Source organism: Syngnathus leptorhynchus, chromosome 10 (genome assembly GCF_054491065.1).
Source record: "Syngnathus leptorhynchus isolate UIUO chromosome 10, UIUO_Slep, whole genome shotgun sequence".
Taxonomy (NCBI): Eukaryota; Metazoa; Chordata; class Actinopteri; order Syngnathiformes; family Syngnathidae; genus Syngnathus; species Syngnathus leptorhynchus.
The window spans coordinates 7129009-7144364 of NC_141204.1; the positions used below are offsets into that span (position 1 = coordinate 7129009).

The 15356-nt window shown below is 40.4% G+C and overlaps 2 protein-coding genes across 5 annotated transcripts; one reads left to right on the plus strand and one right to left on the minus strand.

Moving 5' to 3' along the window:
• Positions 1-250: 250 nt before the first annotated feature.
• Positions 251-15213, minus strand: agpat5 (1-acylglycerol-3-phosphate O-acyltransferase 5 (lysophosphatidic acid acyltransferase, epsilon)). 3 transcript variants are annotated; one of them, XM_085921374.1, is made up of 11 exons: positions 14442-15209; positions 14000-14069; positions 13809-13924; positions 13648-13737; positions 13102-13192; positions 11813-11974; positions 10027-10150; positions 3944-4026; positions 3749-3850; positions 3404-3491; positions 2997-3297 (listed from the first exon to the last, which is right to left on the minus strand). In XM_085921374.1, exons 1-11 carry the CDS (start codon positions 14658-14660, stop codon positions 3255-3257), a joined length of 1188 nt encoding a protein of 395 aa, XP_085777500.1. In that variant the 5' UTR covers positions 14661-15209; the 3' UTR covers positions 2997-3254. The 3 variants fall into 3 exon arrangements, 2 of the variants coding, with proteins under 2 accessions (XP_085777500.1, XP_085777499.1); XM_085921373.1 differs by lacking the exons at positions 2997-3297; positions 3404-3491; positions 3749-3850; positions 3944-4026 and adding an exon at positions 4885-8146 and having other exon boundaries at positions 14442-15213; XR_015067349.1 differs by lacking the exons at positions 10027-10150; positions 11813-11974; positions 13102-13192; ... (2 more) ...; positions 14000-14069; positions 14442-15209 and adding exons at positions 251-1948; positions 2387-2480; positions 4536-4674 and having other exon boundaries at positions 2552-3297.
• LOC147050174 (glutathione S-transferase A4-like) lies at positions 849-2986 on the plus strand. 2 transcript variants are annotated; one of them, XM_085921375.1, is made up of 7 exons: positions 849-959; positions 1033-1149; positions 1561-1612; positions 1848-1980; positions 2162-2297; positions 2366-2491; positions 2568-2986. In XM_085921375.1, exons 2-7 carry the CDS (start codon positions 1063-1065, stop codon positions 2703-2705), a joined length of 672 nt encoding a protein of 223 aa, XP_085777501.1. In that variant the 5' UTR covers positions 849-959; positions 1033-1062; the 3' UTR covers positions 2706-2986. The 2 variants fall into 2 exon arrangements, with proteins under 2 accessions (XP_085777501.1, XP_085777502.1); XM_085921376.1 differs by having other exon boundaries at positions 918-935.
• Positions 15214-15356: the final 143 nt, after the last annotated feature.

Sequence of the window (15356 nt, forward strand, 5' to 3'; positions counted from 1 at the left end):
GTATTTGCGACTTTTAGTTTGAAAAATTCAGGTCTAAATTCACCTGTAATTTATGTTAATTTTATTTATTTAAACCTACACAATACATTAAAATGTCTCAATTTAGATTTAACAATGTTAAAATATTTTCTAACTATTTTGGTTTTAGTCACTGAAATACAAACATTGAAGTTTGGGCTATACTGAATTGCAAAGACTAATGTGAGCATTAGTATCATTTTCTTTTCTTTCTTCTTTCAAATGATTTGCAAAAGGAAGGCAGACTGCCACATGCAGTGCCGCAATTGGATGTGTCTGAAGCTTGGAGCTTGACTTCCCTACGTTTCTCCTACAAATGGGCCTTGAGCTTGTTTGGAGGTTCTAGCAGGGGAGCGCAGCTACTGGTATACCGATGAATGGCCGTCCGACGGGGGGACGTCGTCCGCTGCCACCGAGCGCTGGGCTTCGGGAGGGACACACATGGAGCGGTGAGGGAGGAAGGGGACACCCGCCTAGCCAGCCAGATCAGCCGAATCAACCCTAGCGATCAATGGGGTGACAGATGTCGCAGCCAGATCGCCCTCACATCCATTTAATTGACGAGCAACCATCCATATATAAAGCCTACTTGGGGCAAACGTGTCAAGGACACGGTGCTATAACCTATTACGATGTTGTAATTACTACATAACACATACGTAGTATACACGTCTCAATTTTTCAAATATCAACAAATCAATTTAGAAATACTAAATAATACTGAAAAACACGGAATAGATCGCCACGGAAAGCAATTTCCCAGCATGCTTAGAGGCAAATATGCAAATATAAAGCATTTGTATTGGCTATTCTCTACCAATCACATTAGACTTGTTGAAACACTCCTCACGTCTTCCTGTTTAAATTCCATTTCAGGTTGCATAATCTGCGCACTCTTCAGATCCAATCTTGAGAAGGTGACGTGAGCAAATTTGGGAAATGTTAGTAGTTGTCCTTGGTATTATTTGTGAAAATTTTGATTGTCCACCCTCATATTTCTTTTCAACTTTTCAGACCAACAACTTTGCAGAATTGCAAATAGCCATGGCTGAAAAGGTAAAGCTGCACTACTTCAATGGGAGAGGGAAGATGGAGTCAATCCGCTGGCTGCTCACTGCTGCAGAAGTGGAGGTGAGTCCCTCCGGAAGAGCTACTTTACCAATAGACATTATATACTAAACCACTGTAACAAACACAGCTATTTTTTCATGCTTTTGTAATTCCAATTGGTGCAGTCTCATTGTACTCTGCAGATAATTCAAGTTATATCTAGTACATTACATTCACACTCATTTTCAAGATTAACATTTCCTTTTTTTTTTTTTGTAAGATAGTTCTAGCATACCTTGGACTTAATGTTTTGCATTTAACCACCATTACTGCAGAACTGCTGTGAGGTATTAACTCACCGTGCTATCTGAAAACACACGCTCGGAAATGGAGGCGTCCTAAACATTTTTGACTAGTACTACAGTGAATATGTCTGGACATAAACATACACCATATAATGTTATTAACTTGTATACCACTTGTGGTCCACAGTTTGATGAGTTCCATCTGACCACCAGGGAGCAGTACCTCAAATTGCTGAATGGTGAGTTTTACTTCCCCAAATGTGACCTCGCATGACTATGGACCTGATCCATTTTTATGAGGTCAGTGTGTTCTTTGAGTGTTATTGTTGTACAACTTGGTGAACTCAAGTCAATAATGACTTACCTGAGATTAGCCATAACATTGAAATGGCACCACTAACCTTTGTGCAGGTAAAATTTGTCACAATGATTCAGCGTGTTTGACTAGGAGTGGCCCATGAACGCTCTTTGCAGATGGAGACCTCATGTTCCAACAAGTGCCCTTGGTGGAAATCGACGGAATGAAGCTCATTCAGACTAAGGCCATCTTGAATTACATCGCAGAAAAATACAACCTGCATGGAAAAGATATCAAAGATCGTGTTAAGTATGAACCATGAATCTAATAACGTTGAAACAGTGGAACTAATGTTGAACACAATGTTGATCTGTTACGAGATATTTGTCCCAATCAGTATAAATTTTTTTTCCTTTGGAAATAATAAAAATAATGAGGCTGTCATTGTTTGCCGTCAAGACAAAAATTTAACGTTGACCCTTGTCCTCAGGATCAACATGTACACAGAAGGACTGATCGACCTCATGGAAATGATCATGATTCTGCCTTTCTCTCAAAACACCAAGCCCAAACTGGACAACATCGAAACCAAAGCTAAAGAGCGCTACCTTCCTGCGTTTGAAAAGGTAGTCTCACAAAAGGCATAAAAGGTTGGCCTGCTCTAGACTGTTTAAAAACACGGAGGTTGTTGCAGCAACTGTTGGATCACATTTACCTGGTGGGAGGTCGCTTGAGCGTTGCGGATGTGCTCCTGATGGAATGCACACTCATGCTGGAGGAGAAATTTGTGGGGATCCTTGCAGACTTCCCTAACTTAAAGGTGTGTAAGCAACAAAGGAGTCATTTTTATATCAACTAAAAATGCATGTGTGACACTCACCCGTGTCTCCTCTCAGGCATTTCAGGGCCGCATGTCGAAAAATCCAGCCATCTCCAGATTCCTGCAGCCGGGAAGCAAGAGGAAGCCTCAGCCCGATGACGTCTACGTCAAAACTGTCAAAGAGGTCCTTGACCTAAAGATATCATTTCCATAAAATGCCCTCAACTTTCTAAATGACTGAAAGTGAAAAGTTAGAGATGAATTCGATTCAATAGTTCATTAAAGGCAACATATAACAAAATAAATCATGCTGCTGTGCTTTGTTCAGTCAAAGTCTGTTGGTTTGTCAGGAAATCAATGCTGCAGTTTCCTCTGGAATTTATTAAAACATTTATTTAGTTTTCCTGGTATGACAAATATTCAAGACAGTTTTCACCTGATTTCCTCTCAGGACCTTAGTACATCTATTAATAAAAATATGATGCAACAATCAAACATATGTATATTTTCTTTTTTTTTTTTTTATTGTGAGCATGTGTGAGCACGTCAGTTACAATTTTTTAATATTTTCTTTTTTTCTTTTTTAGTATTGCGTGAGGGATCAAATGCTCTCGCCGTCGGTTCCTTGCCATGCTCAAATTCTTGCAAAATATCGAGCTGCTTGGAATTTAAGCAAAGTAAAAATATATAAAAATCTGTATTTTGAAAATTAAATTTGGAATCACGTATCATGTTGGAATGCTTTTCCGCGTCTCCTCTTCAATCACACCACCATCGCAAGCAAAAGTCGGAACACCATCAACAAACTGCGGAAAGAAAGCATCCACCGTGATACCAATGCTATTTGTGTGGACTTTGGGAAAAAGTCAGACAAATGTGTGTTTATGGATCACAACTAAGTTTCATTCTGACCTTAGAATTGTCATAATTCCAGCTGGCAGCAATTTGCCGGAATTCTTGTACCTAGTGCCCATCACCACGGCAAGGAGCCCGGAGGCGACTGCAACAACACAATTGAGGGAAAATTGAGCACTTTGATTTCATGTGCATACAAATCAAGACATTGTGTCTTGTGGTCATTCAAAGCACTTCGACCTACTCTGTTGATGTTTACATTGGACTAATCTATATTAATACGTGTATTAGAATTACTTAATCGTTTTTTTTTTTTTAGCTTTTCCCAGATCACACACACACACACACACACACAACTAGCTGTACTTGTAAAAGAGTGAGTATTTTGCCTCTGATACTCACACAGTGACACCTTGATGTCAGTGGGATTGTTGGAGATGTTGTAGGCGCCGAAAGCAGACAGTCCACCGAAGACCAAGCCAGCCATCAGAGACATGACACTGCCTTGAAAAGGCACACGATGCTGATCACGAATTGTTTTTTGTTTTTTTTCTCACATGAGAGAAGATGTCAGTAATGGAGCGTATGTCTCTCAACCTTTTCTCTTGTAGCCCATATATCCTCCCAGCAAGATGGCAGCAGCGTAGCCATATCCAACCCAGTCAATGGCCATTGAGAAGCTGCACACAGTTCAGTTTGAATGGGTTTAATATTGGTGTAACATTTAAAACGTGCAACATAACGAATTTACTAAATGGTACTTTTACAGTAATATCCTTGTTTTATTACTTTTTGAACCAAATACCACCTAGTCCCCCAATTATAGGGCCATAATGACAAAAATGTAATTACTGTTTTATCACTGTTGCTCTTGGGGTGCCCCCTTGTGGTCACCTACCCCAAGCAGATGCTTTATTGAGTTCTAATTTAGTCTGCAGTTTGACATTACAGTAACACGTTACATTACATTACAGTCTACAGTAGATGCGAAACTGTACTGCTCCAAAATGTTTTTTTTAGCGGTAACACTTTCTTCAGTTGTCCAGTAGATGTTGCTGTTGATTAAACATTATAACGCGAGGCACAAGTCACTGTATTAACTGTACGGCGACAGTTTTCAGAAACTAAAAATGAATTACATGGATGTACTGTACGTCATACTGCATTTTCAGACTTTATAAGCACATACCTTGCGTTTAAACCAAGTAAAAGTCCAGGAAAATGCTCCCACTGCACTATACTTCCGTTAGCATTAGAACACAATCGCACGCATGCGCATTACAGACCGTGTTACATTTATGTACAGCACTCATTGTAGGACATTAGCATTTTTCAAAAGTTTACGCAAAAGATCCCTTTTCTAACCGAAGAAAAACTGCCCCATAATTCTACCACCATCATTATTCAATACAGGTTTTGTCCACAGCCCAAAATGTGAACAATTTTAATGATTAAAAAAAATTCATTTTCATTCCACTAGTTCAATTATTTCAAATAAATCAGAAATGAATCAAGCGTGGGTTCCCTTTAAGAATGTGAGTCCATACGACCAGTCTGACAAGCGCATTTCAGAACGTGTATTACAGGATTCTTGCTCAGTGAGTTGGTTTAAAGAATGGAGCAGGCCGATTGCCATACTCTGACCCCTCTTGCTTTAGGGACAGTCTGTATAATAACATCTTTGAGGAAAATAGAAAATGATCTCTGATAGGGAAAAGGTTTTATAGGCTATTGAATGATGATAACCATTAATGTGTTACTTGCATTCCTGAGAAGAACCAATCCATCCAGTTTCTTCGACACCACAGGGCACCGATAGACCATCATTTACACTCAGTCATACAGTGCCTATGGACAATTTGCTAACTACTTGTGTCACCATGCTGGCCCCGTGATAATTTCAGCATTCCTTAAAACAAATCAATTTTAAAAAGCTAACAAAACACACTAAGAAAGTTAATGGAGCATGGTGAAATGGCACATTTAACAGAATCTCCCCAGAGGGCAGAAACACAAACTAATTCATCAGTGCAGCCAACTGAAACATACAATGCAGAAATGCACTGGGAAAAAAAAAGTGTCACTCGGGCACTTTTGCATCTTTGTTTGCAAGACACACACATACACACAGTGAATCTTTCCAAGGGGAGAGGGAGGGACACTTTATTCCACTGAGGCTATATACCCATACCCACAACACATGAACTTGGCATTTAGTCAAAACCTGTAAATCATACAGTATCGCATTTCTGAGCAAAATAGGCCACTACAAGTGCAGAGTGTGAGCGCACGGGGCCGCTGAACGCCTCGGTGACGTCAACACTGCAAAGAGCCGCTGAGGTCCTCCGGCTGAGGGAGGCATGAGAACCCGCTCCTCCAAAGAGAAGGCACACGATTGCGCAAAGAGTTGGCATTTGTAAATGCTGTCTACAGAAAAACAATTCCTGACAGGATAAAAGTTCTTATAAAATATCATGAGAAAAGGTCATATCGGAACGAGGAAGATGACTGAACTGAGTGAGGTATTGCAGCACAGTGTAAAAACTTGACATTTACCTTAAAATAGACTTCTGACCAACTCCGGGATTGCAAATTTGCAAATAGAGTTACGGAAAAAGGGAGACACAGTAGAACATAGCGACAATTCACAGACTGCTTTACACGATACAGAGTTGTGTGTGTGCGTATAGAATATAATACAAATGGCTTTGAGTTTACATGGCTTTGTAAGCTTTTTTTTTGCTTTGAGCAAGGTAGATCTTTTCATGTAACATGGAAACAAAAACAAACATTCTAGACTATAAAAGCAATATAGAATCCAGACAAAGTGGCAATGGTAAATTATTGCTTAACATAAAACACGTCGAACTTCGTGGCAAAGATTTGGCAAGTTACTTTTTTTTCCCGTTTAAAGCCATCTTTAACTTAGTACAACACTGACTGTTTATTTATAAATCCCTCTGAGGGTCATTTTAAATGCACATCCATGATGCAACAATCAAACATGATTAGTATATAATATGAGCATATTTTAACAATTCCACTGAGGGTTTTAATTTTTTTTAAATTTTATTTCTATATTTTGCATGGCAGGCCACAACTTATGCTTTGGCCCGTTGCATATAACCTGCTGTTTGTATATTCTGCAGCCCTGCTATAAGTGGAACAATTTATATGGTGACATGCACTCATGAGATTAATTCTCATAATGCCTTAACTTGTCATCTTCAACATAATGCATACATTTATTCAACATTCATTTTGACTATTAAAGCCAAATATTTATACGGTGTGTTGTAAAAAGTGCCGCAGGTGTTTAGCTGATAAACCCTTCCAAGTCCCGCAAAATAGAACGACGTTGCATTCACCACACCCAAAGTTCAACTAAATTGTTCAGAAAAATGTGCGGTGTGAGGAGATTTTTGCACTTTAGCTCAGTGCTCCATTAGTATATTTACTATTGCAACAATATAAGATAAAACATCTCGCTAGCTAACTCAGTCCTCCCATTTTGTATGCAATATATCTTCATGGAGGTCTGAGGGTAGTGGGAGCCTATCCCAGATAACTTTGGGCGAGAGTCAACGTAGTGCACACCCTGGACTGGTCGCCAGTCAACCACAGGGCACAAAGGTATCGACAAAAGCACCATTATGCTTACTTCACACTAAACACAGTTAGCTGTCAAGCAAGCTAACAAACATGCTTATGGAAAGCATAGGAAAGCCAAAGTTACCCGGCGAAAACTATTTCACTTGTACAGACTAATTTGACAGAGCAAATTACACAACCTCATCTTATACAGCTGTTTATTCGCTCCCTCCCCATGTTTCAAAGCATGCATTGTCCCCCCCCCTCCCCAATTATTATGAAGTGTTGAGCTATTGATATTTTTATAACAATTGAAAGAGGGTAAAATCTAACTGAAAACACAGCCAAATTGTTAGTTCCTGACGATTTGATGGTGACAGTCTTAAAGCGCTAAGCTCATTTCACATTTTTTTTCGACATGAGGAATTAGTGTTTTGGAATTTTTAAGTCAACATTATCAAAGCACACAGATGGTGTTTGATTTTGGAGGTTCCACAAGACTCAACTCCAAAAAAAAAAAGATCAGTGCAAACTCTGTCCAAATGCGGCACTTTGCATTTAGAACACCAACACGTAATTCATAAACTCAATTAGAAGAATAAATTGACTATGAGCATCAAAGATAGTCAAAGAGAGAAATTGGCCAATTTCTGTTGGAACAAGGAAGAACAAGCAAGGACACGTTTGGCTGATGAGAGCGAATTGGGAGGTCGAGGGTGGTGAGTTGATTATGCGACTATTTTTGGCTCGTCTGAGGAATTTCATGTAGTGTCTTTTGAACAAATCCACTGTTGTTTCCCCAAAGTATGATAATTTTTAGGAAAACAAACAGTAGCACAAGACGAATCATCCACAGTGAGTCACGTGCTGAGTGGGCGTGTGCGCCGGCTGCGAGATTGTACCGCAGTATTCTACTTCTGCAACACAACACGTGCCGGAAGACTGAAACGAGGCGCCGCTTTGACGTGCCTTACGGCCGTACGTTAAGGAAACAAATTGACCCAAAGCCAACCTAGAAGAGTGCCGTACACCCAGGTCCTCCAGTACACCTTCCTGCCGGTGTCAGTCAGCAGCAGAGGTAGCGTCAGACTCCCCAAGACGAGCACGGCCGGGAGGGTTTTGCGGAGTCCCAGCGGGGAACGTCTGCCCTCCCCGGGGAAGCTGCATAGTTTGCCTCCGTCGCCACCCTCGTAGAAATCCGCCAGCAGCCTTTGAAAGGAGAGAGACATCTCTGAGGAATTCTTCTCCAGCGTACAAAAGAAGCTGCAATTTACCACTTCAAAATGCCTCCTAATCATCATATTGAACCAGCACCATTTGCACATGTGGTGATTATGACATATGCATTATTCACGAGGGGAATCAAGGAAGCGGTTGAAAAAAAAAAAACAGTCCAGGACGCACCAATCTATCTGTTCTGCATAAATGATTGAATAGCTTGTTACAATGCAGCCAACTCTTCACTAAGTAACTTTTGCTGCTTCTCATCTGGTTTATTTTATTCTTCTATTTCATCCCTCTTCATACTTAGTTTAGTGCTTTAACCAGTGAATTTCCATCCTGTGGGATCAACAATCCATTTTCTATAGCATTTATGCTTGTGGATATTCTCATTGAACCAAGCCATTTCCCTCTCGGGGCATTGGATCGATTGCAACCGGACTGCTCTGATTGTCTTTGAAGACATATGGCCTCACATCCGAGAAGGCTTCATCAGCTTATGCAACAAGGCTTGGTTAGCTCTGATCAGCCTGCACTGGTGTGGGAAAGCCAACTATTTATGTTCCAAGTTGGAGATAGGCCCTACCACGTCTTAACATAGTTGCAGCATAGATCAAACGGACTCTGCAAGTCATCACGATGGAGATGGGCAGGAATCCAATTACAGAGATTCCGTACTGGCAGACTCAACATTTATCAGTCTTTGCCGATTTTGTATTTTATGCGTGACTATATTTAAATAAACAAATTATTGAACACTTTAGGAGGGGAAGACAATGCATACATTACAGGACTGTTGTAAAATGCTCACTTGGCTGGACTAAATAACAGAGCTTGCCATGCTTTGCCCACAACTGCTTCACACACTCCCGCACACACATTCACACTGATATTCCCTCACAGGAGCGACATAAAAAGATGAGAAAAATTGTTGCCATTTGTGCGTCAATTCGATAGAGCCGCACGAATGACTTTACTTCAAACAGTCTTCTGCCATCTCTCGCAGCACTTTGCCAGAATTTCAGGATTAGTTCCTAAAAGAGGTGAAAGTAAAAAGTATATAGGGCTGGCTAAGATGAAGCACTCTCGCCACAGCTCGGAGGCAAAAGTCTCTACAATTTGTGTCAGGTCATCATAGTTGCTGTCAAGCTTCTCCTGCACGCCTAATGAATGGCTTCAAATTATAGACGTGGCAAATGATGCAGTATTGCAGTGATACAGGTGAGCTTGGAAATGATTAGATTTTTTGATTTATTTCATGAACAATCATTTGTATTTTATGCAGATATATTGTCTGCTAACTGAAAAAAGTAACAAAGACATCAAGAATTGAAATTGTAGTGCCGACATCAATAGTAAGTCTTTACAGATAAGTGTGCGTTAAACTGATTTTGAAAAAGTAAGACACATTTATTAAATTGAGTTTAACAAGTTAAACAATAGGCCCGCAAATACAACCCATTGAATGGAAATGAGACCTAGTCAATATGCGCACATAAAAATTCTAACAAATTTGACGGTGAAAAAAGTGGCTAATGCCAACATAAGTCTAGTAAAGCTTTCTTTTATTAGAAATAGTTCTTCATAAAAGAGGTTATAGGTGAGACCAACCCTCGTCAATATCTGTAAAATATTGTGTCCACTGAGAAATTAAAAAGGAAAAAGAAAAAAAAAAATCTATGGTGGCTCACAGTATGCAAAGCAAAATATTTGTCTCATGTTCTTACTGAGTTGTGTTTGCCCCGATTTTTTGTTTGGGTTGACTGTGACATCAGTCAAGCAGAACGGGATGTATCAACGAGAGAGCGTGCAAACAAAACAGAACTGCTGATTTACTTAATGATTGAATTCGCTGCACGTACACTCACCGGTCCTTGATTTCAAAGCGCTCGTGCAGCCACCTGCGGAAGAAGTGCGGCTCGGGAGGAATTTCCTTGACATGCACACGCTCAAAGTGGATGTGGACTCTCGGACATTCTTTGCACAGGAATTCTGCAGAGCAAAAAAAAAAATACAATAATAAGGAGACTAAACAAAAACAGGAAGAGTCAACGGAGCAGCACGTAAAGAGTGAATCAGTTGCTTTTGAATGAATCTGGTTGTGCGCCGTGTGGTGCCGCTAGCCATAAATAGAGAACAATTTGGATTCGCCTTACTGAAGAAGAGTTGAATCAAATCACACCTCCAGCAAGGTACCCATCACCTAGGGAAATCAAGGATGGAACGCCAAAGTATCTTGGCACTTAACAGCTTAAACGAGTTTTATCGAAATTCAGAACTTTCCCTAGATCTAGTGGGATCAGATGTGATACAATAAGACAGAAGCACAAAAAAAAAATGACGAGCTGATTTGAGGCGACGTGAGAGCGATACAAGTGTCGGAACATGTCAAATGGGATATCTGTACTGTAGTACAGTGAGGTCATACTGAGTAAATCTGAGTATTAGTGTTGTCACTCTCAAGTCAAATAATATAATTCAAAACAACACAAAGCACCACAAGTGACCAGGAAAGTGCGAACGCTCAAGGCTACACGTGAATCTCCTGAGAATTTAAACTTCCTGTTTCCACAACAGCCAATCGTATCCGGCAAACTTGGTGCAGCGGCCAAGAGGGGAAACCTAGTGGAAGTCAACAGCAGAAAGCCGTTTGACTTTGAGCCTGACATGAAATATGGACTGTGAATAAACACTGGCTGCTCAGTGAGAGTGGAAAAAGAATCTTGGACTAGGACTTCCTTGCTTTCATGGGGGTAGGCATCATGTGTTTTTGAGTTGTTAGGGCTGCTGAGTCTGACCACGGGTTAACTTTAGAATAAAACCTCACTAAGGCATCAAGTGCAGTTGGATCATTTATCCCCGGAGACTAATTACTGCCGTCCAAGCGGACTGCATTACGATGCTACTGCCACAACTGATGACCGGTCACAAAACACACAGAGTGGCTAATTGTTACAACTGCATTTTGCCACTGAAAATCTCAACAAATGAGTTATCAATCCATTTCCAATGTGTGAGATTCCATACACTCATTATCTTAATTTCCGTTCGAACCTTAAGATATTTGATATGACTTGGAATGGAATCATTATACATTTTATTCAAATTTGTTTTTGATTATAAAAACATTTTCGAGCCAAAATCCACTTTCTTGTTTATTATTCTTGTGTCTGAGTCATGAGCATGCACGTACATAGTCACTCACTCGACCAAAGTCACCTTCGCCTCATGACATCAGGAAGTGCGTGAGGAGGAAGAGGTTTTGCCCCATTGATCTTTTTGGTGTTGTTTATTCCTGACAGTGAGGGGATGTTTTTTCTAAATACTGCCAGCAAATTGCAGTAATGAAAAAAAAATCCAAAACAGGGAGTCATGCTGCTTACAGGAAGTCCGCAACGGCAGTAGGTAATTTTGGCTTTGTGATTAATTCCTGAGGGCCTTGTTAGAATGTTGAACGTTGCCGAATCGATCGTACAACAGCCTGCTTGGGTGCGGAACTGCTGATTAACAAAGAATGCTTGGCATTTCTTCTTCCTAACAGTTTTTAAAGTGGCTTTGAAGTGAGCAATAATTTGCAATCCACAATTACTAGAATAACTACAAAACAATTAAGTTCAATGAAATCAAGTGATGATGAGCAGCAGTGACATGTACCTGGCATTGAAGGCGCTGGTTTTCTTTGGCGGTCGGCGCCAAGCGTTCCCTCGTAGGCCACCGTGACGTCATACACGGCATCCAAGTGGCCCCTCATGGTCTCGAGGGCGATGTGCGAAGCTTTCATTCGGGGCGTTAGTGTGTGCCGCAAAACCGCCAGCCCTGCACATAAAAAGACATTTATTTACTTTAGTGTGGGTTGCATTGTATCTCTGGCAGTGTTTGGGAAGCATCTCATCATTTGCACGCATTATGCTTCTGAGTTACGTACGTGTGTATGCAGCTGATATTTTATTTATTGCATGGCTCTTATGAGTTTATAGAAATACTCTGAACTTTAAATTGCAAGACTTTGGCAGATGCTTGTCTTGCCGAGGGAGAACCTATCACATGAAAAAGAAAAAAAAAAACGTTTTTGTTCTTCTTAATGCTCAATAGCTGACATGAATCTTGATGACATCATGCTGTCCAGGCTTAGGTGGTCTGCAGTTTGCAGGGTATCATGTACCTGGAGAACACAGTAAGCCAACAAAAATGCTTGGGCTGAGAGGTCACTTACTGTGCAGTACATTCAGTGGCGAAGCGGCGCGCTCAGCGCTCACTAATGCCTCACAAACAGCAGATAATGTCATGTGGATGTCAGCTCCTGTGAGTGATTTGGATTAATGGTGGGGGTGACATTAAAGCTGGGACTCTGAGATACATTCTATTTCGCAGAGAGGAGTGAGCATGACCTCGACGTCAGATGAAACGTGTTATCGCATAAAATCCAGGAAAGCCAAAAATGTTTTAAGACAATCATCTATTTTATTAAACAACTTTCCTTTTGATTAGATTAAAATTTTGATTAGATAGTGTAAAGGCTGTCTTGTACTAAGGGGGCAAAGGTTTGCGAGTGCATGTAGAAAATATTTTTTTTTGATTTTTGATTAAGCATCATCATAAGATGTGTAGTGCTTTTTATCCAGCCGTTAGCTTCGTTTAAACAGGGCCTGTGCAGTTAAAGGACTCCAGAAAAGACGCGTTGAATTTCCATCATTTCCTACCGAAGAAACAAATTGGAAGTTGACTACTCTATAATGCAGTGTGTTGAACCTTTAGTTTTACTGTAAATAGTGGAGCATATAGCAACAAGATCTTCTGCATTTATATTGTAAATGTTTACAGTATGTCAGTGGTCAAACAGTTGCTTGCACCAATGACCAGAGCTCTTAGACACCTCTTCACAGACTGCGTGTGTCATCAGCACGCCACAGTGCAGGCGTCGCAGCTCGCTGTTAAGGCGGTACCTTCTTTAGTAGCAAAGGCCTGACTGTCGGTGATAACATTCTTCAGCTCGGGATTATAGCGTGTTCCTTCTGGGAAGATGACGAGGTACATCTGCGGGAAGAGAACATTTTAAATTAAACGCTTTAACTTTTGACTCCGGGGGCAAAAAGGCGGTCAAGGAGAAAAATATAAAGCTGATCCATTACTATTGCGAGAGCTCTTAATGTCCATTATGGTCTCCGGTGCAATTTATGTACGATACAGTACTGACACGCAAACGCACACACATTAATGAGAACATTTGAGTCTTGGAAAAACACAATCATGTTCTATGCAATAACATTAAAATGAAAACCAATTAGTTCAGGGCGCCATAAGGAAAACATTTGTTTGGTTCAAGAAACCTCCCGATACAAATGTAAACATACAAACAAATCATTTAATCAATGCAGAATGGTTGATTTCTTTGGTTAAAAAATGTGTTTGGCTCATTATTTTGTATCAAAACCCACAATAAATAATGTTGTAATACAGTTAATTATTTAGTTAGTGTTGCTTATGCTTACTGGTGCTCCTGACTGATTCTGAGAGACGAGCTTCTTCATCATAGCCTCTTGGTTAAACTTGGCACTTCGTTTTACGTAGATCCCACCATGCTGACACAAAAAGAGCAACATGATGACGAATTGACAAATCTGACATTAAAGCAATTACACAGGGGCATTACCTGAGAGAAATACCATCCGTAGAGTGGTAACCACTTGAGTCCATCTTTAAGAACATATCTGACGTGACCGAGGGCACTCTGCCTGATTGCCAACATGTCAGCAATGATCCAGTCCGCTAAAAAAGAGATTCAGAGAGACTGAGTCGCAAGTTTCATTATGTTTAAGGCACATGTACATGCACAAGGTTTACCTGTACATTGATGATTGGACATATAGATCACATTCTCTTTCTTTTTTGGTATATCGCCATATATGATGATCTAGAGTGGAAGGAGAGCAGATTCAATTTGTTTTTACATGCTAATGTTATGTTTTGTTCTTCATTTATGGGTAATTTCATTTATGTTGTAGCGTGATAGTGCTTGAACTATATAATCAATTTTTAGAACATTATATTTTAGTGTTTGAAAAGACTTACTACACGTATGCTTGATGTTTATTTTTTTGCACTCTACAGGTGTTCTATGAAGAGGTATGGCTGCAAACTAAAGGAGTGTAACCTTTCTTAACCGGGTTATCTGGTTTTGCTTGAAGACTTAGAGTCTCATTCAATTGAAAGCATGCAACATTCATGTATGTTATTACCCACAACTGTTATTTAGTGCAGGTAGACAGGCATAACTCATACTTGCCTCCACTCCCGTGTAGTTCTCGAAGAAGAAGAGGACCATGCTCTGGTAGATGCAGTACAGCCTGTCATCTAACGTGTGGTACAGTCTGGCCGGTAAAACAGTGGAGAGGATGCGCCAGGCACCCCAAGAGAGCAAATAAGCCGGGGCCGTGCCCAGCATGACGGTGGCCGGAAACCAGTACCGGAGCGAGTACGTGTGCACGACGAGGGAGAGGAGCATGTTGCCACTTCACAACTTACTTAACCAAAACAAAAACAAGTTTCCAACTCCCTGACTACACTTGCTTTTCCTCACCCACTTCTGGCCTACTTATTAAACCACACCTGCCCGCACCAATCAGAATTACATAGTAAATCAAGTGAGGGACAGGCTAAAGCTAACTTTAACCTTGTGTGCATGACTCACTAAGCCGATCCGGGCTTCAATTACTCTTGAATACTGGCGTACTAAAACAAAATATATATCTTATAGAAAATATTTTACGTTATAGAAGTAACAGGATACCCCAGAGCACGAGTGCCTTCTGTGCAAGTTAGTCCTAAACGTTAGCTGACTCTAGAAAGTATCTTGTAAGAAAATAAATTTTCCAAAAAAAGCGTCATTAAAAAATAATTTAACGTAGGAAAGCTGGTCTGAGTGTTAGTTTAGCGGTCGCAAAGGAGCAAAAACTGAATAAAAAGTAGTTGTTTCTTCTTCTCGGTTAGCTCGTTAAGACCTACCTTCCGGCAGCAAATGTCACACACACCTCCAAACGTAACAACCCTACGTCACAAGACTGAATATGATTGGTCCAATCCATTAATGGGCGTTCCTCCTCTTAAAGGGATATTCTTTAAATGACAGTAAAGTAAAACAGTAAGTCATGTAAAAGCGTACTTTGCTGTATTTTGTATGTATTATTATATAGATATAAAG

What these genes read in the sequence shown, in the direction of transcription:
- LOC147050174 (XM_085921375.1), top strand. Translation starts at nt 1,063, where the DNA reads ATGGCTGAAAAGGTAAAGCTGCACTACTTCAATGGGAGAGGGAAGATG. An exon ending in ACCTTCCTGCGTTTGAAAAG is followed by an intron (nt 2,298 to 2,365) that starts GTAGTCTCACAA and finishes AGGTTGTTGCAG; the next exon opens with CAACTGTTGGATCACATTTA. An exon ending in CAGACTTCCCTAACTTAAAG is followed by an intron (nt 2,492 to 2,567) that starts GTGTGTAAGCAA and finishes GTCTCCTCTCAG; the next exon opens with GCATTTCAGGGCCGCATGTC.
- agpat5 (XM_085921374.1), bottom strand. Translation starts at nt 14,660, where the DNA reads ATGCTCCTCTCCCTCGTCGTGCACACGTACTCGCTCCGGTACTGGTTT. An exon ending in ACCAGCGCCTTCAATGCCAG is followed by an intron (nt 10,151 to 11,812) that starts GTACATGTCACT and finishes TTTGCTCTGCAG; the next exon opens with AATTCCTGTGCAAAGAATGT. An exon ending in GGAATTATGACAATTCTAAG is followed by an intron (nt 3,298 to 3,403) that starts GTCAGAATGAAA and finishes TTCTTTCCGCAG; the next exon opens with TTTGTTGATGGTGTTCCGAC.